The 27741-nt window shown below is 31.8% G+C and overlaps 2 protein-coding genes and 2 non-coding genes across 5 annotated transcripts; 1 reads left to right on the top strand and 3 right to left on the bottom strand.

The window, feature by feature from the left end:
* Window positions 1-6508: 6508 nt before the first annotated feature.
* LOC143634134 (1-acyl-sn-glycerol-3-phosphate acyltransferase 2-like) lies at window positions 6509-12487 on the top strand. Its single transcript, XM_077102293.1, has 11 exons — window positions 6509-6611; window positions 6820-6942; window positions 8678-8717; window positions 8799-8872; window positions 9666-9725; window positions 9805-9882; window positions 9963-10121; window positions 11083-11208; window positions 11924-12016; window positions 12094-12180; window positions 12260-12487. The coding sequence occupies exons 1-11, from the start codon at window positions 6531-6533 to the stop codon at window positions 12485-12487; spliced, it is 1149 nt and encodes a 382-aa protein (XP_076958408.1). The 5' UTR covers window positions 6509-6530.
* Window positions 12488-13047: 560 nt separating this feature from the next.
* Window positions 13048-13119, bottom strand: TRNAD-GUC (transfer RNA aspartic acid (anticodon GUC)). Its single transcript has one exon. It is a non-coding gene; the product is annotated as a tRNA-Asp (tRNA).
* A 7630-nt stretch (window positions 13120-20749) lies between these two features.
* On the bottom strand, window positions 20750-20821 carry TRNAD-GUC (transfer RNA aspartic acid (anticodon GUC)). Its single transcript has one exon. It is a non-coding gene; the product is annotated as a tRNA-Asp (tRNA).
* Window positions 20822-21571: 750 nt separating this feature from the next.
* Window positions 21572-27741, bottom strand: LOC143634167 (serine/threonine-protein kinase Nek6-like). Of its 2 annotated transcripts, none has more exons than XM_077102322.1 (14): window positions 27178-27741; window positions 26937-27076; window positions 26476-26542; window positions 25173-25238; window positions 25049-25092; window positions 24780-24825; window positions 24611-24691; window positions 24304-24346; window positions 24176-24225; window positions 23803-23884; window positions 23658-23707; window positions 22861-22934; window positions 22726-22777; window positions 21572-22647 (listed from the first exon to the last, which is right to left on the bottom strand). In XM_077102322.1, exons 2-14 carry the CDS (start codon window positions 27062-27064, stop codon window positions 21709-21711), a joined length of 1722 nt encoding a protein of 573 aa, XP_076958437.1. In that variant the 5' UTR covers window positions 27065-27076; window positions 27178-27741; the 3' UTR covers window positions 21572-21708. The 2 variants fall into 2 exon arrangements, with proteins under 2 accessions (XP_076958437.1, XP_076958438.1); XM_077102323.1 differs by having other exon boundaries at window positions 27188-27741.

The following is a 27741-nucleotide window of genomic DNA, read 5'->3' as shown; positions in this document are numbered from 1 at the left end:
TCTCGGCGGTGCCGTTAACTCTCTACGTACCACCAATCAGAAGCCTGAGCCTCTTCGTCGGATCCTTCCAGCACCTCCTCAACCACCTCACTCTCTACACCGTCCGCTTACGCCTCGCCTTCACACGGATCTTCTCACCGGTCATCCGATCTCAATCTCACGTCAGGTAACACCTATACGTACACACACACATTCGGTTATTCTGTATCAATCGATCCAATTAGATCTAATTAGTTTCTGATATTATTGTCAATTCAGCGTAATTTCGTGATTCTATGTCAATCGATCGAATTAGATCTCAGTCTCGCGTCAGGTAACGATACGATACGAACGCACACGTTTCGTGATTTTGTATTAATCGATTGAATTCGATGTTTCTGTTATTGCTGTTGATTTGTATACGAGTTCGTGAATTGTTGTGTGAAGATGTATATTACGGAACTGATAGGCAAAGAGAAGATTAGGCTTTGTTAATTCAGCGTAATTTATATGTATATGTATATGTATATGTATATGTATATGTATATGTATATGTATATGTATATGTATATGTATATGTATATGTATATGTATGCCAACTGAATTATGTTTGTGAAATCTTGTAACGATTTATGAAAGCTAGTTAACCATTATAATTCCACCTCTTATTATGTTTGCATATAATTTAATATTCCTTGATGATTCTAAATAATGATAAGATGTTAGTTAAATACTATCCACATGCCCAAACCAACCAACATAACTCAACAATATTACATTTAGAGAGTTCCCAGTTGATGTCATGGTTCGACTGCACATGTCGCCGATATATCAGTGATTTATCGGTTATCGGTCCTTTGGCGATATATAAGTCAGATTATCGGTACCGATAATATCAACGATATTCACTGATATTTGACCGATATTAGACTAATATTTGGCCGATATATCACCAATATTCCGATATCAGTGTTTTAGGTTTTAATTATCAACTTTTAGTGTTCAATTTTATAGTTTTAAGTCTTAATCAATTCCTACTTGCTACGATTGTTAGTGTTTTGTAAATTGCAAAAGGTTAATTTGTTAATAGTAGGAGACTATATACTGAATTATTAGTGTTAAATTGCTATATATATGAATTTTACATGATATTAAAATTACCGATATCTCACTGCGATAACCGATATCTCAGATATTGGTCCTTGACCGATATCTGATATTTTTCCGTATTAACTGCTTAGCTGTTTATAATGAGAATAAAGTTAATTGACGAGGACTGCAAATTTCAAATACAAGTATACAACCAAGTAGTCAGGCTTCACCAAAGTTGGTGTGCTACTAAGTTTAAACCGACTGTGTAGATAAACGTAAGCTGACCAATATATGGCCAACTATGTATTACTAATACTTCATCAGTGCGCTATGCGTCTACTAAATGTATTGTAAACATCTTATTGTGAATATGAAACACTAAACTCCTCAAGGTTAATCTACAAACTCGTTAATAGATCACAGGAATTAGATAATGGAGACGCCCAACCTTTCATTATCACAGTATCACTTATGATTACATTAGCCGTTTTTTTCTATTCGAAGAACCTATGAACACTTTCAAGTTCAAGTTAACTTGCTCACCATGGATTATTGAAAAGTTTAAACATTAATGCATGATTATCATTATGTGTGGTAGAACTTGTGGGTTGGGTCATGATAGGTTCAAGCCAAAATGAGTCATAAAAGGCTCAGGCCGAAGTGAGTCATATTTATTGAGTATCAAGTCGGTTTTGGTCAAAACGAACCATTTTAGAGAAAGTATTGTATCGTTCTAGGAATATATTGGCATCGGGGCCGTTGAAGTGAATAAATGTGTGAAACTATTCTATCATTTTGGGAAGAATAATGACATTATGTTTTATGCTATTTGTTTCTTGTTTGAAACAAGCATGTGAACAGAACTTGATGAAGGCCACCGCTGCCTTTTATTCAATAGCTCATTTAATGTTAAGCATGTGATTGGGTATAAGTTGCGGGTATTCACTTTCACTTATTCTTATTAGTGGAAGACGTAAATACGTCCATTTTGTTGGTGAGATATGTTGGGTCCAATATCAGAATACTTGCAACATTCAAAGATTCAAAGAGCACATTCTAAGATCGAATATAACAATCCTATCATTAACTAACTGAGAGACTTCAAAGACAACCATGTACAAATTAGTGGCTGTAGGATTGATCCATGTACTCAAAATATTTCAATTAAGTGGTGCATATGATCCGTAATGAAGTTACCACAATATTTGAAGTTTGAACTTTGAATAAGAGAAGGCTGAAGCCTAACTGATGTTAAGTGTGTAAAAGGTGGGCCTTTATAAAAGACTTGTATATGATTAGGGGTGCAAACGAGTCGAGCTGCTCGTGAGCTATTCGAGATCGACTTGTTAAAAAGCTCGATCGATCTGAGTTTAATCGAGCACGAGACCGAGCTCGAGCCTGAAAGTGAGCTCGCTTAATAAACGAGCTCGAGCCTAAGCTTCACTTATCGAGATCGAGCCAGCTCGCGAGCCTAAACGAGCCTGACATATATATAATTTTTTAAAATATATATTTAATAATTATTAATTAATAATTAATATATATAATGTTATGAAAAAATAAATAAAAGTAACTAATAATATATATTATTTTATGCATAAAATTATAATAGAAAAAAAATATAAAATAGTTATAATTGTATAAAAATAATTGATAAATAGTAAATGAGCCGAGCTCGAGCCGAGCTTGAGCTTTGAAAATAGAGCTCGAAACTAGCCGAGCTCGAGCTCTGTGTAAGTTAAACGAGCCAAGCTTGAGCTTTGAAAATAGAGTTTGAAACGAGCCTCAAGCTCGAGCCCTGTGTAATTAAACGAGCCAAACATTCAAAGAATCTCCTATATATGTACGCTTGGGACCAGCCATCTTCAAAAACATGACATCATAAAGATTCACAATTGTTGCTCTACCAAGATGGCAAGATGCACAACAAATATCTTCATCAAATTGATCCTAACCAATTTCGATTCACCTCTACTTAATACACCAACAACACACGTGAATTGGTCGATTTTTCAAACACGACACATGGTTCTTACTCAAGTAAACCGACATTAAGATCCATTTAAAGATACCAACGATAACATATCCACATTTTATCCAAACTTCTTAAATTCAACTTTTTACTCATTTGTCACCCTTCTGATCACTGTGATAGACGAATGTCTACTTTGGACGTTAAGTCACCTTATGTGAGGGTAATTTAGTCTTTTTGTCTTCACTCAACTAAAATTAGGTATTTCAGTTGCATTGATTTCATCTATTTACCCCCATTTTCTTTTTCATCATGTTCCTTCACTTTAGTTCTTCCACACCCAAGCGCTAAAGCCTCCTTCATGAATAACGATTTCACGGGATGGTTTGACACATACGGGAACCAACGGTCAAGTGGAACCGTAAGGGTTTATAATAAAAAAGACCGTGTTGGTTTCTTCATCGTACTTTTGCAAATTGTAAAGTACGAAATAGATTGTTGACCGAACTCATTTGTGTCGAAAGATAATAGTGATTTAGGGAAAGATCTTTAAAACTTTCTAGGTAGAAGACATGTATATGAGAGATGAGGTTTTTCTATTTACATATAGAGAGTTTTTGATACACTAAGATGGATTTCAGTCATTTCACAAGACAAGAATTCAACATAAAAATACTCTTTTTAAGAGATTATATATTCGGTTGCATGATATCCGACCAAATTACAAAAAAATAATAAATAAATAAAATAAAAAAATAGGCATACCCGATTATCCAAACTATATACAAAAACATATACTCTATTATTTTTTATTCTTAATCTTTTTTCCCAATATGTTGAGTTTGTTTTTAGCATATCCGAACAAATTGCCATAGAATACTCTTTTTAAGAAATTATATTATTTGGTTAGATGATATCCGACCAAATTACCAGAAAACGCATGCTCGTTTATCCAAAATTATATACCAAAACACATATGCTATAATTTTTATTTTCTTAATTTTTGTTTTTTTCAATATGGTGAGTTGTGTGGCAAGTTGAAGTACGGACTAAGAACCCAATTTCTTCTCCCCGACGTAATTTAAAGGAAAAAAAAACGAAGTTTACAGAAAAAAAAAGATATATGATCATTTCAGTGTCTACATCAAGTGGTACATAGCGATTAGAAATATTACAAATAAAGTTATTTTATTTTAAGAATAGATAATTTATATTTATGCCTAAAAAAGCAATATCTTATTAGGATTGAAAATGAGAAAATTCAAAAATGGCAACAGTTAATAAAACAAAAGTACGTTAGTTTAAAGTAGATGACCGGCACTCGTTATTTGACTATATATTAAACAGGAATTTAGTTTTTTGCCATTAATTAAAAAAAATTAATTAAAGTTTATATGTTTAAGGAAATATTTTATTATGAACTTAATGTTGCCAAAAATATTAATGTTAAGAATTGCATTTTTAGAAGGTAAATTTTACTCATAAGTCTGTCATTTTTCAAAAAAAAAACGTATATTATTTAATTGTTTGTTATTTTAAAGACATGTTTTATGTTAAAAAAGTGTTGTCATTAATAAAAGGATAGTAATAACTTATTATGATTCTTTTTACATATCTTCTTTTATTTACTCCCAAAACTTTTATAACACCTATACTGTAATATTAATTTTTATTTTATTATACAAATTTACCCAATATGTTTTAGTTTTTTGTATTCAAATATAAATATTTATAAATATATGCTCGGCATACAACAAAAATCCCAACTACCAGCCTATCAGGAAGGAACAATAACGCCAAAACAAATGTAGTTTCTTTTATATAAATCAAAGGACTCGGGTTTGAGCTATTTATGTGATTTTATTGTCCTTTCAAAAAAATATTTATTTTATTTGATGTGCATGTATTTGATCGTATGAAACGTGTTACGCGACATGTAATGGATTTAGAATTTAAATATTTTGTCTTGTATTAAATTTGCGCTAGTTTGGTAATTACCACTATAAACATTCATTGCTAGGTTTACATAAACTAACATACAATAATTAGTGTCGAGTCAATATCACCTAATCCAAACACAATTTATTTTGAAAACTCAATTCAATTAAAAATATTTTCAACTTTTATTTTAACTGCCAAAAGCAATTTCGCTATAAGATAACTATAAGTGATCTTAACTTCTATTTATGTGATTTTTAAACAAGTTATAACACCTTGATTGAGATAAGAATCGGACAAATGTTTAGAAGGACAGTCGGACATGCAAAGTAACTTTTGTGGACCGCCCTTTACAACAAAAATGAAAATTACAAAAATATTATGTTTTTGCTATTCATTTCATATGTTTTGTGTCTATTTGATTATAATTAAGTTAGCAAACGACAATTAAAGTGATTTCACGCCTTTGATTGTATAGAAATCCGCATAAACAAATAATCAACTAAGTATGTAAGGTCAATTGATCCAATGGTATCCTTGTAACAACCCACTATAGCCGCACCATGATATTGCCTACTTTGTTAGAACGAATATTATCGTCTCACGGATTTAAAACGCGTTATGATAGGAAAAGTATCCATCACCTTATAAAGAAGGTTTCATTCTTCACTCAGCCAATGTATGGACCATGTTCTGTTCTTCGAACGAAATAGTGATATATATGTCAAAGTAATTCCATGTGTCCAGCCCTTTCGATAAACAAAAGAAAGAAGAAGAAAAGAAAACTTTTTCTTATATTTAGTAACAAAAATATGAAAATACACACATTTAAAAGTGAACAAAAAACAATACTATAACAACTTTTTGGGAAAAATTAAAATACAAATAATACAAAAATGAGATGTGTGAGAAGAATTTGTGACCACACAAAAAACAACTAAAAAATCTCAAAAAATAATAAAAAAAAATCATAAATCAAAATATAAATTGAAAACGAAAAAATTTAAAAGACTAAAATGTTTCCCACGTCATTCCCGTTAAAAAAAGAAAAAGTAGAAAAAAAACACCGCAAAGACACAATGCCGAAAAAAGACGCAATGACGAAAATAAACAAAAGACACAGTTAAAAAGACACAATATATCATAAAATAAATATAACACAATGTTAAGTAATATAACACAATATCAAGAAAAAAAGGCATAATGCCAAGATAAAAATACACAATCAATGACGAACATAAACACAAAACATAATGATAAATAAAAAAACACAATGAATTTTCCCCTTCAATATTACCGTTTTTTTTAGAACGAGAAAAACAGTGAAAATATTTTTATGTTTTTTCATTTTTTTTTATTTTTTTATTAAATTTGAGTTATAAAGTTTTAAGGTGTTTTTTTATGACTATTGATCCTTATAGTCATTTTCATTTTTTTTTCCATTTGGCCCACCAACTTTTATCACAACAACATGATATAAATATATATCCAAACTCATAATAATAATATCTTCGTTTGAGTCTAACCGTTTTACTCTGCAGTCTCCGCCATGGCCATCGCAGCTGCAGTAGTCATCCTCCCCATCGGCCTTCTCTTCTTCATCTCCGGTCTCATCGTCAATCTCATTCAGGTCATATTCATATCTATATCTATATCTATATCTATATCTATATCTATATCTATTCATTCACTACACTTAATGTAATTAACTAACTAATTATCTATCTCATTTCTAATCGATTTATCTACAGCCGATTAATTATCAATTCATTCACTACAATTAAACTCACTCTATGCAATTAATTAATTAATTATTGAACTAATTATGTATCCTACAGGCGATTATATTTGTGATCGTACGGCCAATTTCGAAGAGCTTGTTTAGACGGATGAATCGGATTGTGGCTGAGCTGTTGTGGCTGGAGCTCGTCTGGATTGTTGATTGGTGGGCAGGAGTTAAGGTGAGGTTGATTTTAATAAGTTTGTGTGATTATGTGTGTGCGTTGAGTGATTTGAAGTGAATTAGGGCTTGGTTGTGGTGGTTGTGAGTTTTTATTGATTTATACATGTGTTAGATGGATATGAAGTAAGTTAAGGTGAGTTATTATTATTATTATTGTTGTTGTTGTTGTTGTTGTTGTTGTTATTATTATTATTATTATTTCTAAGAACAGCAAGTCAGGTTGATTTGATTGAAGTTTATGTAATTATGTGTGTGTTGAGTGATTTGAAGTGGATTAGGGCTCAGTTATTGTTGCTGGTTTTAATTATTATGAGTTTTTATTATTTATACATGTGTTGATGGATATGAAGTAAATTAAGGCGAGTTTTTATTTTTAATTTTTATAATAATAATAATAATAATAATAATAATTATTATTATTATTATTATTATTATTATTATTATTATTATTATTATTATTATTATTATTATTATTATTATTATAAGAACAGCAGGTGAGGTTGATTTGATTGAAGTTTGTGCTTGTGGATTGATGTGAAGTGAATTAGGGCTCAGTTATGGTTGCTGTTTTTGATTATTGTGAGTTGTTGCTAATTCGTTGAGGTTTTTTGATTTGATTGTTGATGAGTTTGTTTGTACGTATGTTGATGAATATAAAGTGCATTAGGGTTCAGTTATGGTTGCTGATTTTCATTATTGTGAGGTTTTGTTGAGTTTTTTTTATTTGATTGTTGATGAGTTTGTTTATGCATGTGTTGATGGATATGAAGTAATTACCGATCAGTTATGTTTACTGATTTCAATTATAATGAGTTTTTACTATTTTTGTTTAAAGGAATGCTGCTATTAAGAAATATGGAGCTAAATCAACTACTTGATTCAAAAATTGATTCGGTGATTGGGGGTTTATATGTTTGATGAGTGTTTTTATCTGCAGCTAGGGGTGTAAACGAGCCGAGCTTGAGCGCTGATCCTTTATTATTTATTAAATTTTTTATATACATTTATTATTTTTATATGTTGAGAAAAGTCTTGAACGTGCCAAAGCTCGGCGGCAGTGCAATGTGAAATTTAATACATAGAAGTCCAAAATGGTAAATATTTATAAATATACAAGGCTCGAGCTCGAGCTCGATAATGCTTGTCTCGTTTGCACCCCTATCTGCTGCAGATGAAATTAATATTGGGGAAGTGTGTTGTTTGGGGTTTTACTTATTTAAACAACTCATTAGCTGATTTTAATGGTGAAATTGTAATTTGGTTCCACGAGAATGATCGGTTTGAAATTAGCAATCTCAGAATGATTATCAAAAACATTTTACTTCACCTTACGTTAGCAATCTGAGAATGTTATATAGGTTTAATATCTTGTTTTTTACCATATTCTCATAAGATGCATGATTGCATGCTTACTTTTTTGTAGCAGTTACATTATTAATATTTTACCAAAAATATATGTTTAACCGTGGTTTTCTATATGGATTCATTTTATAAGTTATCACCTTAAATATGCGTTTTAGTGATGCCAATGTTTTTTTGTTCATATAAGTGTTGTCCTCAGGAAGTAAAGAATCATTTTCCACATCTTTGAAATTTGAATCAGTGATTAACTATGTAATCTCAATATTTAAAACCAGTGCATGTTAAAAGAACTGTTTAGACCTGCTATTCTATAAAATATATATAAAATTTATTTGAAGTCTTGTTAAGATTTTGATGTCATATTGCTGCAGGTTAACTTATACACAGATCCTGAAACACTAAAGATGATGGGTTAGTTAGATACTGATTTTTTAACATATTACTTTGGTCTTTTAATTAATAGATTTTGTGATAACTAACCCTACTTTTCAGGTAAGGAACACGCGCTTGTGATAGCTAATCATAAAAGTGACATTGATTGGCTCATTGGATGGGTGTTTGCTCAGGTAATTACCCAAATTACTCCTTATGGATATGTAGTTACTTATTCAGGAGTTTTTTTATATATCATACTTATCTTTATAAGACACTTAGATATCATATATAATAGGGCTATTTGACTTGATGAACATGCTAACAAAGATAATATCATGCATGGAGTTATATTCATTTATTTAATAAATGAACGAACATGAACAACATTGTTTGATCATTTAGTTAAACAGATGAACATGAACACATGCCTCATTCATTCATTTATGAGTGTGAACGTCCATTTATGTTTGTTCTTACAAGTTAGTTTGGTTACATTTGTTTATGTTCTTTCGGTAATGCTCATTCGTCAGTTATGCTCTTTCATGTATGTTCAATTATGGTAGGTCTTTTACGTTCATTTATAATTTTAATGCACAAACATAAACAGAAACAAACACATTCAGTTTCTAATTTCTTAAACAATCAAACACAGACAAGAAAACCCTGTTTGTTTAATTTTTTGTGTTCGATCGTATGTTTGGTTAAAGTTAAGCGAACGAACATGAATATCCCCTGTGCGCGTCCATTCGGTTCGTTTACAGGCGTAGTTTGAACACTGCTTTTTGGTTCATTTATTCAGTGAAACTTGACAGTTAAATAACTGACTTTATTTTATTAGTACAGACCAGGTAAACATACCTGAAATATTGAACTTTTGGAACAATTTATATTTAATTTAATCCTTATTTATTTGATCATTTTCTCATTGTCATGTCAGAAAAGACTATACTCTTTGCTGATATTCTTTTAACTGTTATGAAACAGAGATCAGGTTGTCTTGGTAGCACATTGGCTGTCATGAAGAAATCATCAAAGTTTCTTCCTGTGAGTATTTCAATAAACTAAATACTAATTTAAGAATGGTGTTATATATACAGAGATAATTATTATTGGATACATGCAGGTCATAGGTTGGTCAATGTGGTTTTCTGAGTATCTATTTCTTGAGAGAAAGTGGGCTAAAGATGAAAATACCATAAAGGTGCTAATATTAGTATCACACTTACTTAACTTAGGTTATTTAGTGTGTGTCTTTTCACACTTTCACTCCATGTTTTACAGGCGGGTCTTCAACGTTTAAAAGACTACCCTCAACCGTTTTGGTTGGCCTGTTTTGTTGAAGGCACTCGGTTTACAAAAGCAAAACATTTAGCAGCTCAAGAATATGCATCTTCAAACAGATTACCAATTCCTAGAAACGTGTTAATTCCAAGAACAAAGGTAGGCCTGCATATGCAATGAACGAACGCGAACTGGGCATGTTCGTATTCGTTTGTTTGACTTTAACTGAACAAACAGTCAAACACAAACGACAAACGAATGGGAGTTTCATGTTTGTGTTCGCTCGTTAAGAAATTGATTGTGTTCGTGTGCGTTTGTTGGTATAAATGAACGGTACACTAACGTATACGAACATAAGCAAACAGACACCAATTGAAAGTAAAACGTATAAATCAATCTACTGGGCCTATAAAAATAATAAAACTAGACTAAATTGTAATGCATGATATTTTAATTTCATAAAATTGAACATAAACGAATAAACATCAGTTAAAAGTAAAGTGTGAAAATCAATCTACTGGGCCTATAAAAATAAGAAAACTAGACTAAATTGTGATGAGAGATATTTTAGTTTCATTAAACTGGACTAAATTGTAACGGGCCTAAAAAATTAAATAAATATATAAAGGAAAGGACACAAAACAGATGTAAACTAGTGAACATAAATGAATGAACGAGACGTTCATGTTCCTTCATTTAACTAAACGAACCAAAAGTTATGTTCATGTCCCTTTGTTTATTAAACAAACGAACATAAATGAACGAATGTTTACGAACATCAATGAACGAACGAGACAAGTGCTAATGTTCATTCATTTAACTAAATGAAACAAAAGTTTTGTTCATGTCCATTCGTTTATTAAATAAATAAACTTCTTGTCAAACGGTTTACTGAGTGTTTGGTTCATTTACACGCCTAAACAAAGGTAAGATTATGATGTGATTAGTGTTAATTTCATTATCTCGCATCCACTCATTTCGAAACACTAAAAATATCATGCATGTTCATTTCATGGTAAACAAGATGACTTCAATTTCTTATGACCAAGTAGTTTGTGGTCTTATTGATGTTGGTTTTATTCTTTTATTCACTTAATTATGTGTTAATGTTTCTTTTTAGGGGTTTGTTACTTCAGTTAGTGAGATGAGATCATTTGCTCCTGCAATTATTGATATGACGGTCGCAATCCCAAGAGATTCAACCCCGCCAACAATGCTTAGGCTCTTTCAAGGCCAGTCTGATGCGGTAAGATTCAACCATTTTTATTATTTTTTTAATATGATTAATATAATGAAAAAAAGCTATATTACTACAACTAGTTATTGTTGAGAAGTACCACATATTAGCATGGAGACAAATATTGTTATTTAAGTTACATATTAGTGACATCATTATGTGTTATTGACATAGTGTTGATTCAACCTTTTTTTTTTCAAACAGAAATAATGTGTATTGAAAACTACATTGTGAATTTTGTTTAATTTAAACATCACTAGTGTTTCTATATTGGGTTCATCTTTATGGTACCGAGAAGATCTTTCTAATGATGTAGTTTGTTAAAAATATAATAATATTATGTGTTAGTTGTTTAATAAAGTATGCAACAATATAAAAGCTGATTAAGACTTAAAATAAAAGGTGAAGATAGGTCGAGTGTACAGGGTAGATTTTTAATTTCTTCATAATATAAAGATAGGAGTTTATGTGTACTAAAAGTATACTTCGGGCAACTTTTTTAAATCGTTTTTTATATGACTATTCAGCGAACCATTTGTGAACTGTTCGGCAGGAAGTTCGTTTATTTAGCAAACGAACTAGCATGAACAAAATTGTTTGCTCATCTGTATTCGTGAGCGTTTGTTTATGGTTGTTCTTTTGCGTTCATTTATGTCCGTTAGTTTACATGTGCTTAAGTTCATTCGTATATATAAGCGTTTGGCTTATTCCCTCTTTTGTGCAGATTGATGTCAGAGTTAAGCGCCATTTAATGAAGGATCTACCTGAAACCGAAGAAGGTATTGCACAATGGTGTAAAGATATTTTTGTCGTCAAGGTACATCTTTTAATATATGAACTATTTGTTATATATTATTTGTTTTGCTTATTTACATTAATTGTTCTTATCTTCAGGATGATTTATTAGACAAACATAAAATAACAAACTCGTTTGCTGATTCAGAACTCGTTGATATCGGCCGACCAATAAAATCTCTTGTGGTAAGAACTAAGAGCACTTGTAATGGTCTAATTACATATAACAAAATAAAACATAACATGAATATTATTTGTGCAATAGGTGGTTGTAACTTGGGCATGCCTGCTTGTACTCGGGACCTTCAAATTCTTGCAATGGTCTAATCTTTTATCTTCATGGAAGGGTTTAACATTCACTGCGGTTGGATTGGGGATTGTTACTGTTTTAATGCAAATTTTGATTCAGTTTTCTCAAGCTGACCGTTCGACGCCTGCAAAAGTGGCCCCCGCTAAGTCTGCCAACGGTGGTGTACAAGAGAAACAGCATTGAGTAGAACTTGTTCTTGAATTGTACTCGAATGCATTGACATCATTCTCGTTATTTTGTTTAGTAAAGAACAGAATCGCGTATGAATGTCGATTTGATCTCGTTAATTATTAGAGCCGGTTGAATTATTTCTGATTGCACTTGCCTTTGGCTTAGTTTTTAAAAACTTGTTATAATATTATATTTATTCAACAAAAGATTATATCATTAAATACACCTAGTGACAGACCCAAAGAATTTTTCTACAAGTGCGACAAGTTTTCCATCTTTCTTATGTCTATACGGTTTATCGGGTCGTTTAATGAGAATTTTTATATAGTCCAAAAAAAATGAGTTTGTTATAATGAGACGCCTAAGTGTATAGTTTCTTGGATAGAGTGGTTGGCCGATTGCAAGCTTGTAAAATGCTCTTTTATTCGTGTAGTTTTCTTGTTCGTCTAGTGTGTTGCTAGTCAGTGTGTAATAAAAAGCGTCGTTCAAAATAAAAAATGATAATGCGGATACAAAGGGCATCCAAAAGTTTAGTTTTTTATTTCACTACACAAACGCAACATTAAAAATAACGCCGTTGCCGGGGATCGAACCCGGGTCACCCGCGTGACAGGCGGGAATACTTACCACTATACTACAACGACTTGATGATTTTTTCTTGATATATAAATTTAGGTTCTGAATTTTTTATTATTATTTTTTTTTAAATCCCATTTTTAGGCCCTGAATCAAACACCTAAGGTTTTTGGTATGGCTGGTTGATGTGTGACAACAGTTTATTTTTGAAGTGTTTAATATGTTATGATATTACATTTACAAAACTGATATTTTGAAATGGGTTGGTATCATACATTGTTAACAGGGCCATCTCTAGGAACAACGAAATGAAGCTAGGGCTTTAAGTCTTCACTTCCTAAGGCCCTCAATTTTCAGAACAAAATTAATAATTATACATCTATAATTTGGGATTTGGAATGGTGTGTGTGATTTAAGTGGTGTTTACACTGAATTAGGTCTGACAAAGTGTGAAGAATTACATTACTTCTGAATTTGCATAAAAATGATTACAACAACTTGATTTATTGAGTGAAAGCAAGATAACCTTTTTACAACAAGACCTCATTTTTATACATCGTTTTAGGCCCCCAAAAAGGTTGAGCCGGCTTTGATTGTTAACATAATGTTTCTAAACCTGATTTGGTATATCCAAAATAAGTATTCATGGTTTTTAAAATTAAGTGACTTCTTACTGATTATTAAACTATTAAAAGTTAACGAGATATGCTCTAAGTGTGTATAACTATTGATATTGATAAAAGGTATATGATTTAATTATCCATTGTATAGGAAACACTATACCTCTTAGCTGTTGACAACCAAAGATGATTTGGCTCAGCTTAGTTTGCTACTTAGTACCACAAGTTGAAATATAATTGCATTCATGATTTCCCTTGTATGGTCGTATATTTTTAGTTTGATGACACTTTTGATACATGCATAGCTTAATTACTTTAATATTATTATGGGACCCATATAAAAAGCGTGCATAATCACCAAAACTTTACAGAAACGAATCAACTCAGTGAGTAACGAGTTAACTTGAACTAAATACAAGTTGTTTAACATCTCAACATCTAACTTGGATTGAAGGTTACAAACCAAGCTAGTGTGGCTCATACTGTTAGGAACCCAAACTCGAGTCGGCATTATTATGAAAAATTTGTGTTATTATTATGAAAAATATGAAGATATGTTGAACAAACAGATTTCCTCTTCATAATTTTTTTTAAGGTTGGATTAATGTAATATTTTAAACTGACTGAATTGCAAATTTTTAATTTTTTTCCCCAAATTATGTACCGTTAAGCATTTTGCTATAGTTGCTTTTGTAATTATACGTATTAAAATTTGTTATGTTTTAAAGAGGAATGTAAAAGATGGTGACAACGTATAAAGAGTGATTATGTTTGAATTGCTCAATAGAAGTACGTGGGTGTTGATATGATTGGTGATTCTAGGCACATTTTTTTGTATACTATAAACATTAAACACAACTGAGTATTCTTAATTAAACACTACCGAGTATTCTTAGTGTCACACCCCGATCAATGAAGGCAGAAACGTCGAGGCGCGACATAATTGCTCATTGCACAATGACACTATAAAGTTACAATATTTAAACAACTCATTTAAATCCATATCATCATAAATAACACAACAATTGTTCATACAAAATGCCAAATAGATAAATAAACAAATAACTTGTTCTTTTATTTTCTAATATCCTAAAGCCAAGATAATAAGTTTCTTCAAGTAATCCAATCAAGCTAACATCAAACCTGTAACATTGCATAAAATAGAGTTTGTCAACACGAAGGTTGGTGAGCAATTTTCATAGTTTTGGACAATAAGTATATAGTATGAAATCCACAACTAGTATATGAAAACAATAAATAATAGCAACAATTTAGATAATAAAACCGTCAATAAGAATACATTGACGACAATAATGAAATCGTCAATAAGAATACATTGACGACACCTTTCTATATGGGGATACCATATATACTCGGAATTAACGTATGATCATACTTTGATGAGGCTACCCGCCTTATCATTCAAGAATTTGCACATAATCATGTAAAGCATATAACACCAAATCGAGCATTTATTTAAGTAAACATATACAATACGTGTTGTGGTTTAAGACTCAAGTATAAATCATTTGAATTTGAATAAGTATGCAATGCCACCCCCAAAACGAAAGATGGAAAACGGGGGATGAAAAAGTACTCACATTAACAAGTAACTTGAAAGATAGTGTCGTGAATAATCGGAGAGATCGGTTTAACGAGCAAGACCTATATTAAACGGGTCTTGTGTTAGTAGGTAGTCTTGGAAGGGTTTAAAATAAAATACATGACAAATAAAGTAAATAAATAAAGTTTAGGATTTAAAATGTAAATATCTGAGAAATTAAAGAAACGAGTTTTGTAAAATAAGTTTACTCGAAACCGGGTCTCGGTATTCTATTCATTAGTCTTTTTCTTTTTTTTACTCAACCTATGTTAAGTAATAATGTGGGTTAAAATGCGATATTGCAAAACCCTTGGTTATAAGAATACCAAAACGAGGTTTAACGAGTGTTCGGGTTTGTCGGTTCGAGAATTGATAATTGACCAAGCTCACAGTTAACTTCCCAAAATAATAAATGTTATGAGATAACTCAATAAAATCAAAATAGACATAACCAAGTATGTAGTTCTATTTAGAAGAACCTTAACGTTCGTTTAGCGAGTATACGACCTTATCGGTTCGAACTTGTTATAAGATTAAGTTGGTTACCGACATGCCAAGTATGTTTAGAAATTAACTAAAATTGATTTAAAATATAATCTTGAAGAAAAATATGAGTTTTGGTGGCTAAAAACACACTTGTGTGTCTTAAGCGAGTGAACTCGGTTTAGTTCGGTTTTTGGTTCGGTCCTTGACTCGGAATAAGACCGAGGATGGTTACCACATACCCAATTACCATGGAACTTGTAAAATAACTTATAAATAATAATACTCAAGTTTTACATTCAAAAAGTTAACAATAAAGCTTTTAAACAAAAGTTCGGTTTTTGGTTCGGTCCTTGACTCGGAATAAGACCGAGGATGGTTACCACATACCCAATTACCATGGAACTTGTAAAATAATAATACTCAAGTTTTACATTCAAAAAGTTAACAATAATGCTTTTAAACGAAAGTTCGGTTTTTGGTTCGGTTCTCAACTCGGGATGAAACCGAGGCTAGTCACCACATACCCAATACCATGGAACTTGACAAATATGAACAATAAACTAAAATATGTAGAAGTTAAGCAAGTATAACAAGTTATATGGTTAGATTTGTTAAATATATAACAAGGACTACAAAGTCCTCCATGTAACCTTGCCATCAATCCCGACATTTCAACCGGCCGAGACCGGAGAAATGAAAGACCGAAGGTAAACAAGGAGTGTATATTATATATATGTTGTAACATCAAGCTTTAAGTAGTGAGAAGTTAGTTAAAATGAAAGATTAGCTTATGAAGAACAACTTTAGAATTCAAGAATTTGAGAGAGAAATGAAGAAATGAGCAAGCACAAATGAAGAAGATGGGTGTGTATATATAGGGTAAGTTGAATGGGTCTTTCATAAAGGGTGTTTCATGAAAATGGGTTGGTTATAGACCCAAGAAAGCACAAACTACAAATGGGTCCTTCAAGTCTCCATTTTGGTAGTTTTAGTCCCTGGAGTTCGTTTTGAGTGTTTTCGGGGAATTTTAAGAACCGAAAAGGGTGTTTTTTTTATCCAACAACTATAAAACAAATATTTAACATACAATTCATCATTTTGATAATATCGAAAGGTTCGGATACAAAATGGGTCGGGTTTACATTAAGAATACAAGTATAAAATAACCCGAAATTGACAAATGTCACACTTAGTAACCATCTTTAGTTGTATTTTATTACAATACTACTGTGAATGAGATCTAACTTAAGCGTTCTCAGATAATGTGGACACGAGTGGCATAACACAACCCCTCGGCTTATGCAACCTAGTTAAAAACACTAATGCTAACATCTACTAACCCATTAATACCCGAAGACGATTATGGTTGGAGTTTTGTTTATGTTGAGTTGTTGGTTTATTATTTGGTTATTTATGTTACGATTGGTACAGTATCGATTGCTACATCTCGAAAAAAAGATGTTCACTACGATATGTTAATCTCGAAAAAAGATTGGTACCGGTATGATCGGTACCGGTACCGATTGCTAAACATCTCGAAAAAGATATTCGACCTAGATGTTCGCTACGATATGTTAATCTCGAATATCCCACATTTCCATTTATGCTCAAGAAATCAATACACTAAATCGCTTGTGTATTCTTCAAATCGTGGTGTTGTTCTTGAATTCGTCAAACTCTAGGGTTGTAGATGGCTAAACGGTATTAATTACGTCTAAAAAGACGATTATAACCCTCGCGTAAGGGAAACATGATAACGAAGTAACGGCATAGTTGGATGTCGTTAGGGGGGGCATAATGGTCTATGAGGACTAAATTGACAAATTTTCAAACTTTAGACTGAAGTGGCAAAAGTATCAAATCACAAGTTCGAAAATGACCATTAACTCAAAATAAAAAGGAGAAAGACAAAAATACCCTTAAACTAACGGCATAGTTGGATGCCGTTAGACGGGGGCGACATAATTGACTAATGTTTCAAACTATGAGGACTAGATTGACGAAATTTCAAACTTTAAATTGACGTGACAACAATAACAAACTACATGAATGAAAATGACCCCATTAACTCTTGAAGATATTTTAATACTTGCACGTTAAGTAAATGATAATACTAGAATTTATAAATCAAATATGAAATCGGTTAGGACCCGACCAAACCTGCCCAGCTCGTATGCCAGTTCATAGTCTTGTTTTACAAACTGGTTTGGATCTTACCCGATTTGAAATATGTAAAAAAAAAGGGGGTTTTTTTGTTCAAAACAAGTTTCAAAATGATCCAAACTCTGATTATGCTAAACATTCTTTCCTCTAAACAGGTTTCCAACCTGATTTTGTTTATCTAAAACCGATTTTGACCCCAGTTTCTAATCCAAACTGGTTTGGGTTTAAAACCAATTTGCACATGTCTAGCCATATTCATATACATAAATACATAATAGGTCTTGCTTCTACTACATTTTTCCCCAAAGGGGGGAATATTTTTAATAGAGAAGATTCAAACTAAGAATTTTAGATGATATTTATGTTGACATGATGCATATCATTACAAAGTATGAATGTATGATGGATGGAATGGAAGCATATATTTCTTATCATATGGCATATAAACAACCAAGTAACATATATAAATGCGAGTCATTAGCTGTTTAGTGGCCAAAATTGCTCAAAAGCATTAGATATTAGTCAAGATGTGGTTCAAAAGCAACCAAAAAAGATAAACACCGTTGCCGGGGATCGAACCCAGGTCACCCGCGTGACAGGTGGAAATACTTACCACTATACTACAACGACTTGATGGCGCTTAATCTTCAATTAATTAGTTTTAATAAAGTAATAAGATTGTGCTGTCATCTAAAGGAGGTGTAAAAAAGAATTCAAGATAAGAAGAGTTGGATACATTAATTGGTTTAGTAGGTTGATGCATAAAAATTTAAACCAGTGTATTTTAAAGTATAAATGTTTATACACAAATATATTAAATTCATAAACTGATAATTAATATCATTATAAAAAAAAAGTAAAACGCTTATGCTACATACTAACTTATTTAAAAGAAAACAGTACATATTATTTTAGTCCATAAAGTTTCTCAATTTAATTACTAGGATTGATAAAAGTGCCCAAGTGTACAAAGCCTCAAAGGTATGATTCTACTGTCCATAAGTCCCTTGCAGGAGAACATGGTCTTGCAACCTTCTTAATTTTTTTGTTTGGTTTTTATTTTCATGATTGTATGAATTTATACCAGTATCAAATAACATGTTAACAATATCAAATTCTTCTATATGTTTTAAGTAATGAATTATCGAGCTACCAATATACAAGGATATGAGATAATTTATAGTTAAACCAAATTATCTCAGGATTTTATGGGCAAAATGATTTGTCAAAAATGTTTCACACGAATAGCTAATTGCTTCAAAAATATTTAGAGAGATTGGATTCACTTAAATGCCTAATTGCTTCAAACCGTCGCACATTGTGACGCAAAGACTCACGAATTGCTACAAATCACTGCGATTAAATGAATATTTTTTTATTATTTATGTTTGCTAAATGAACAGTTTACTGAAACTTCGGCTTTGTACAAGCCTAATTGCTCCAAATTGATGCGATAAGACTAAAAAAAATAATATCATGTAGTTAATTGAAATTAATTCCAAATATTGCGTTAATGAATGTGTTCTAAACATGTCAATGAGATGTAATTAATTCCAAATATTGCATCAATGAAACTCACAACGTCCTGGTATTTTTATAAATTCATACAAAATTTACCTTCTCAACTCTCCATCTCTCCAAGGTCTATAAACGAACACAAATGAAGGCTTATTTATGTTTTTTCGATTAACTTTAACTGAACAAATAAATGTGGTCATGTTCTCTAAATAAAAAAAAATCACATGACTCCTATTCTGTAAAGTTTTTAACGGATGTTAGACTTAGTACCCAACTTTGTTACAAAATTAAAAGTTGAATGCCTAAACATGTAACTTTGAATCGTTAATACCCAATGTTGTTACTTTCATGAAACGTTATACACCAATTGTGTAGTTAACTCTAAAAAAACTAATTTAAATTATCAATACCATCAAATCATCATTGTCTATCAACACATAGCAAGGCTGAAGAAGTCGCTAGACGGATCCTTGGCCGCCGAATGAGGAGTTGGGTGTACTCCTGGAGTGCTTGAAGAATACTCGAACATGTTAAATATAAAGAAAGTTAACTTTTAGGTATTATATATATATATATATGTCAAAATAAGCATATTTCACGTAAAAAAAAGTATCCTAGTCGACTTAGAGCCACCTAGCTTGACTTTTGACTGGCTTTTAACCAACATGGGAATTACGTTTTACCTTCTTAAGTCAAAATCGGCACAAATTGACCGAATAGATCCGATTATGGATAATGTTGACAACCTTTGACCGATTCCAAGTAACTAAGCGGAGTTAAATAAAGTAGTCTCGACACCATACCTTGTATTAGGTATTCGGCCTTATAGACCTACTTTTACAACCATGTCACATAGTTCATCTATACCCATTATTTTAAAAGGAGAAAATTATTGTTTGCGTCCCTGTGGTTTTAGGGCGGAGACATAATGAGTCCCCGAAATTTTTTTTGAACTGGTTGAGTCTTCGTGGTTTTAGAAACGAACAATTTGAGTCCCTGTGGTTTCAGTAAAATGAAAGTTTTACCCTCAAAGTTAAGTAAGGGCAGGGACTCAAATGGTTTGTTTCAAAAACCACGTGGACTCAACCAGTTCAAAAATTTTTTCAAGGACTCATTGTGCTTCCGCCTTAAAACCACAAGAACTCAAACAATAATTTTATCTTTTAAAAGTAAGCAGCAATATCCAAAAAGTGGAGAATAAACAAAATTTAGTTTAAAAAATCAAGATGCAAGCTAAATTGCTACAAATCATTGAATAACGAGATGCGGGTCTTATTTTTCACATAAAAATGGTCGTTTAAAATAGAACGCCGTTGCCGGGGATCGAACCCGGGTCACCCGCGTGACAGGCGGGAATACTTACCACTATACTACAACGACTTCTTTATGATTGTTTAAATGGCTTGACTCATGTAATAATAGTTAATTGCCGTCCAAGTGAGAAATAATAATGTATTCAAAATTAGAGAGAGAGATTTTTTTTAGTTTGGCAGATCAATGCATAAAAACAGTTTATTTTAGAAGTATTAAATGTGTTAAATATAATGTTTGTACAAAAGTATATTGAAATAGGGTTAATATCATTAAAAAGCAATATATACTCTCACTTAAAAGAGTTTATTAATTTAATTTTGATAGTCTATATATTTTTATAAATCATTTGAGATCCAAATATTTTAGTTTGAGGGTCATGAAACCCTCAAGACTCGATTGAAATTTAACTCTTTTGTTTAAAAGTCCCAAAAGGCTAAAAACCACTTTATAGTTTCTTTTTTTTTAGTTTGTGTACTTTTTAACCCAAATGTAGATCATAAGTTTCTACATGGCCAGTTTTTTAAGTAGTATTTTTTTACCAAGGTACTATTTAACATTGCTTTTTAACCTCAACAATGTTTGAGTAAACATGTTCCGTTGTAAATGACAGACACGTTAATGATGCGATTTAAAAACCGAAAAGATTAATAGTTGCAAACAAGAAGATGAGCCATATTTCATAAACAAACACTTAAGGACAAAAATCACCAATCAAACACACCAAAATATAAAAGCCATTTCTGTTACAAGGTGTAGTTACTCAAAAGAAAGTCATGTATTTACAAAAAGAAAGTCAACCCACAGTTAAAAAAAAGTCAAAGCACTACTTACTCAAATCCTCTCACAAAACACATTTTCTTCCACAAATTCTCTTTGTTTCCAACCCAAAACCATTCATAGATTCACACTTAAAACTCTATAAAACTATTCAAAAAAGTCATAAATTCGAGATTTCAAGAACTACCCACGAACTTTTGCGCACCCATGAGGCTTTTCGTTAACCAAATCGCTGTTTCTCGAGACGAAACCGTCTCTTCACTGAACGGTTTCAAAACAGCAGCAAGCTCTTCAAGCTTCTGTTGTTTTAGTAGCCGTGCGCATAGCTCAAGTAAAGACTCTAATGCATCGGCTCTTTGTTGAGTTGCGTCTAGCCATTCGGTCTTGCAGTTTGTGTCACTTGACGGGGCGTGGGTCCCCAACGGCTCGTTAGCTGGTGCAGCCTTCTCGGTTTGTTTCAAGTCCGGTTCTTGGTCAATGGGTTTGACCGGTTTGGGCTCAATGGTTCTTGGTTGCTTTGTATCCACCTCACGAATGACCATTTGAGTCGATAAGTTCTTTTCATATAAAGATTCAACCTTTTCACTAAAACTCACCAAAAGATCATCTTTTTTTTCATTTCCAATAATACCCTTGTCGGGTTTCTCAAAAAGTTGAAGACTTGTTTCTTCTTGTTCACCGTTGGAAAGATCCAATGAGTTTGACTTTGTGCTGACTTTTTGTACTACAGAATCTGAATTTTCAGGCCCGTCATCGTTACAAACTACCGTTGTACTCGTCTCACAGCTCGTGTTCCCACTATCGTTGTAATAACTCGTGGGGTCCACCCTCTTGGTCTCGGTTTCTTCTGCAAATATGGGGTTGTTATGTAAGCTTCTAACAGGCATGCCATCGTTACCGTTCTCTTCATGCTTTGTTACTTGTTCTTTCTGCTTTAAAACTTGTACATCTCTCTCATGTGTGTCTTTTGCATCATTTGGTTTCATGGGTGAATGTTTTTTAAGGTTTTTTTCACTCGGGCTGCTCGGGGGCTTCACGGGTAGAAAAACCGAAGATGGGTTGTGACATTTAAGAAGGTATGGTTGTAAATGTGGATGTCTTAAAAGTTCTGCAGCCTAAGAAATTTCAAGAATACTAAAATTAGATTAAAAAAAAATTAATAATCGCAAACGGATATATGACGTTTGACTTACAGTTGGTCTATGTTCCGGGTTTTTCCTTAGCATTGTTTTTATGATCTGTTTTCTGAACCATTAACCGAAAATTTAGACATTTTTTACTAATAATAATCGAGAGAAATTACTAGTTTTGAATGAGATATTACTTACAATGTTGAAGAATAGACAATTGGAAGAGGAGAGATGGTGGATCTGTTTATCTTGTTGATAAGTCCTGACATATCCTGTGAGATCAAAGGTGTTAAATACCGAAAATACCATTCACAAGGGCAAACAAGTATTAATGAAGATATGATCTTTATTAAAATAATAATAATAATAATAAAATAAAAAAAAATAAAAAACTTTCTTATAATAGTAGGTTTTGCAACTTACATATGGAAGGAGTTGTATTGTACTTTGTAAAACCTCAAAAGTACAATAACTAAAACTTTGTACAAAAAGGTAAAAAACTATTTTTTTATAACTGTGGGAACCTGTCACAAGAAAACTCACGGGCCCCAACAATACCCTGCTAACCTATGTAGTTTGTGGTTACAAGTTGACGGTTTAAGGTTATGCTTTATCGTCACATAGGCTCAATAAAAAAATTTCTAGTTAAAAATGAAACAAGTCTAAGTGGATCAAACGGGTCAAATTTTTGCCAAGTGTTTTTGTAATGCATAAATTCTTCTAAATCATTTTATACAAAATAAGTTAGAATATATGGATATATCATAACTTATTTAATCATCATAACTTATGTAATCATATTTGACTCAATAGGTATTACAAAATGTAAATTTTTTAGCTCAAAAAGCGTTTTGGGTCCACCCAACCCGGGCCATTATGACCTGTTACTCAAGCGGCCCCATTGTACCACATCTATAAAAATTGAATCAAATAAGCAAGTAAAATGCTACCCATATAGGAATTAACATATCATAAAAAGCTTTGATAGAACTTACAGGAGCTCGAAATGGTTGTTGATGCGCACAAATCTCAAACATGCAACAACCTATGACAATGGAAAGAGCAAAAATATTAGCATTGGTAAATAATGTCAAATATAGTAATTATTGTTTAATAATTATAAGATGATTTTGTTCTTACCAAGGGACCAAATATCTGATTTGTATCCATAAGGAATATCCGCAAGGAGTTCGGGACACATGTAGTTTGGAGTGCCAACAACCTATATATTCAACAACCACAAAACATATTAGGATTTGAAGAACATATGTTGACTTTTAGTTTAGGGTCAAAACAGTCGGTTGGATTGGGATGGCCCGCACGCATTCTGGGTCCAGTTTCAAAAAATTCTAAAAATAATTAATGTGTTAACTATAACTGGATTTGAAGAACATATGTTGACTTTAGTTCCATGAATTAAAGTGGATTTTATGTAGTCAAAATAAAAGGTTTGACTATGGCATTTAGTCAAAATACGGTTAAAAACCGTTGATTATATAATTAAGAGCATTACCGAGGAAGCAAGGTCTTCGGAGTTGAGGAGTTTCGCGAGTCCAAAGTCACCTATGCAACCAAAAGGTAAGAAAATGAATAAAACAAATTCTATTAAATTTTTTTAATGAGAATATAATGCATTCTTACCGAGACGAATGTCATTCTCCTTTGTGAGGAATATATTGGAACACTGCAGTTAAACAAGGATTTTTACAACTTTGAGGATGTGAAAAGATTCAATGGTATAATGAATATTTGAAAGACACATGATCATGATATAATGCAAGTGTTTGACTTGTGGTCAAACACCTAAAATGAGTCAATGTTTTTGACTTTTAGCTTTTATTTATAACTCAAGGGCGAAAAGGTAATTTCCATTGATACTTCACCAAAAAAGAGAAATGTTACATTAACAGGATGAAGTCGAATATTAATCGAGAAAAGATGAATTCACCTTCAAATCCCTATGAAGGACACGATTAGTATGCAAATAATCCAATGCCAATAATAGTTGTGCCAACCATTTGCAGAGTTTCTACAAAGAGAAATAGAACAATAAATATGACATTTAATCTTATTAAAATAAAAAAAAACATAATATTTTTAATTATTTATTTTGTTACCTCCTCTGGAAAATACGTTCCTCTAGCCTTCCGTATAAGCTCGGCCCTAATCAACCAAAAAATTATTATCATTAAAATTAAAATTACTAACTTGCCTATTATTATCCTTAAAATCAAACCAGTGGTATTGAATATTGATATGCCCCCACTAAATTAATTTATTTTTTTTTATTTGAAGGATATTTTAGATTATCTGACAAATAGTCAAAACACTTCTCATGACTTAAAGTCAAAAGCTTGTAATTTCAAAGTCAGAAGAAGTTGCTTACATGTCTCCCCCTTCACAATAAGCTGTCACTATGCATATGCTCATCTATAAAACAAAATAAACATAAGGTTTTTTTTTTAATTATTATTTTTACATAAAGATTAGCATAAAGAATTCCACATTACCTTATCCACCCAAGCATCTTTATACTCAACGACATACGGATGATTAAGTCGAGAAATTAAATCCATCTGCAATAAAAACACATAAAGATTTCTTCATTCAAAACAAGAAAAGTATTTGAAATTAACTTTCTTTTTTTTAACTATAATGTCTCATTTTTTTCCAATCCAAATTTGATAATAGCATTGAGTTGATCCTCAATCATCTCTCATATTACATGAGACATTTAATATATTTATTTTGGATGGATTAACTCGTTACATGTTCGGCTATATATTATCACCACCATTCAAAATCCACAATCATCCATGTAGTGTAAGACACTAAAATTATGTCATGTTTATGGTCACCGCGTTAAATGTTCATTTGGAAATATGAGAAATATCTGGTGACTTGGTAACAACTTAAACAACTAATTACTCTGCCTCAAATGGGAAAACCCCCTTGAGTCGGGGTTTCAGACCTGAGACCATTAGATCCCAAGTCTTAACCATCACCCTCATGCCATTGGACCAGAAGACCATTTCAGTCAATCCCAAATAACAAACTTGTATTAGATATTTAGCTGAGGATTAGGCGAAGGCGAAGGATTAGAACTAATGAATAAAGTTGCAAATTAAAAGAAAGATTTCATGACATAAAATTAATTTTCCATTGAGAATAGAGGGAAACATAAATCAAAATATTGCATTTCTAAGTTAAAAACACTTTTTAAATAACCCCCTCTAAAATTTAAATAATACTTTAAAAAAAAATCCTTTTAACGTGTTAACACATTTATTCATCATGTCGTGGTAGGTTGTGTTTGGGTTGACATGTTTAATAAAACGGGTTGTATCATCCCGTTCAAAACCTAATTGCTTTCGTGTCGCTTTTCAGGTAGTGTTAGGAATTGCCACCCCTAAATAATAAATAAATAATCTATTAAATTCACTTCCTATTTTTCGGTTTTGCATTTAGTGAACTCTAATACATTATGATTTTAAATTCATCATGATGTCATGTCATCTTGTGAAACTTATACGTTGCTACATAATTCATGCATCCTTGTGCCCTTCATCCAGAAATACCTCCATGTTTTAGTCCCATTGTCACATGAGTTACGAAACACGCTTATATTTATAATTTTAAATTACAAAAATTAACAAAGATTTCTTTCATTTCTTACGTTACAAGGTCATTATGTCGATTTCTGTTAAACGGATCTTCGGTCGGTATAAACCGGATCACACAAATTTTCATAAAACATGTTTGACTTCAATAAAGTCAAATGAAACTAATCAACAGATACGACAAAAGAAATACCTCTTGATGTGCTGTCTTCTTAAACTTCTCTGTTTGCTTGTTTAATCTAATCTTCTTCATAACATACCTATCAAAAATATTTACATTATCTTAATTAGTGTATATTCATGTTTATGCAGTTTAAAGAATTAAAAAACATGGACTTTACAGTCAATAACAAACAAAAACAAGATTCTAAGTTTCAAGAATTGCATATATGTAAATATTATTGTCCAATTTTTATTTATTTATTTATTTATTTTTTAACGACGACTTATATATGCATTAATAATTTCACAAAATGATCCAATTACAACAGAAAAACAGGTAGGCAGACACTAACCTGCGCCACAACCCCTTTTGAACTCACATTTCTAACCCTAAACCTTAAAACAACAAAATTTATGAAATAACACAAGAACACACACACACACAGAGATTTATTAAATAACTGTGAAAATGGGAAATTGGAAATTACATACTTTCTTTTTTCAGTTTTATGAAGAACAAGAAAAGCAGCCCCAAAAGCCCCTCTACCAATCTGCTCAATAACTTCATAATCCTCCATCTTTAACTTGCCATCACCATTTTCACCTTCCACTTGGGCCATTTTCTTGAAACCCTAAAAACATAAACCAAAAAAAGACTCAAACTTTCAGACCTAACTTGCCCAACAAGTCAACAAATTAGCTAAAACATAAAAAATCAAGAAATGGGTCATACCTCAAATCACCTAAAACCACCAACAATCACCAAAAACTTGTCTGATTTGCTTAAAGATTCAATTTTTATGGTTCAAGATTTCAAGAAAACCAAGAAACAAGAAGTTGACTTAAAAGCTACATAAACATCAAGAAATGGGTCCAAAAACCACCAAAAAATTGTCTAATTTGCTTAAAGATTCAATTTTTATTGTGCAAGATTTCAAGAAAACCAAGATTCAAGAAGCTGACTTAAAAAGGTATGAAATTTTGAGACAATGATGGCATCAAGCTTCAAGAATGTGGGTAGGAATTAGAAGAAGGTGGGTGTGGGGTAGAAAGAGGGAAAAACACTTGATTAAAGTTGAATTTTTGAGTTGTTTAAGTTGGAAAATTGGTGGAAAAACAAGACTTGTGTAATGTAAAGCAACTTCAATGCCAAATAATCTTTACATATAAAAAAACAGAGAGAAGAGGTTATGCAAACTCAAATAAAGAGATATGGAACTAGCTAAAATAGTGATTAAACAAAAGGGTGTGTTTTTTTCTTGTTTTTTTATGTTTGGATCAAAGGAAGGGGTAGTTG

This window comes from Bidens hawaiensis, unplaced genomic scaffold (genome assembly GCF_021521415.1).
Source record: "Bidens hawaiensis isolate Kalapana, Puna unplaced genomic scaffold, B.hawaiensis_p1.1 tig00007028_1, whole genome shotgun sequence".
NCBI lineage: Eukaryota > Viridiplantae > Streptophyta > Magnoliopsida > Asterales > Asteraceae > Bidens > Bidens hawaiensis.
This window is presented reverse-complemented; position numbering and strand designations above follow the sequence as displayed.

Excerpts from the sequence above, each read along its gene's own strand:
- LOC143634134 (XM_077102293.1), top strand. The coding sequence starts at position 6,531 with ATGGCCATCGCAGCTGCAGTAGTCATCCTCCCCATCGGCCTTCTCTTC. Across the intron at positions 11,209-11,923 it reads TTCAAGGCCAGTCTGATGCG|ATTGATGTCAGAGTTAAGCG; the intron begins GTAAGATTCAAC and ends TCTTTTGTGCAG. Across the intron at positions 12,181-12,259 it reads GACCAATAAAATCTCTTGTG|GTGGTTGTAACTTGGGCATG; the intron begins GTAAGAACTAAG and ends TTTGTGCAATAG.
- LOC143634167 (XM_077102322.1), bottom strand. The coding sequence starts at position 27,064 with ATGGCCCAAGTGGAAGGTGAAAATGGTGATGGCAAGTTAAAGATGGAG. Across the intron at positions 24,692-24,779 it reads GAACGTATTTTCCAGAGGAG|AAACTCTGCAAATGGTTGGC; the intron begins GTAACAAAATAA and ends TTCTCTTTGTAG. Across the intron at positions 22,778-22,860 it reads ATTGTCTATTCTTCAACATT|AAAACAGATCATAAAAACAA; the intron begins GTAAGTAATATC and ends TTAATGGTTCAG.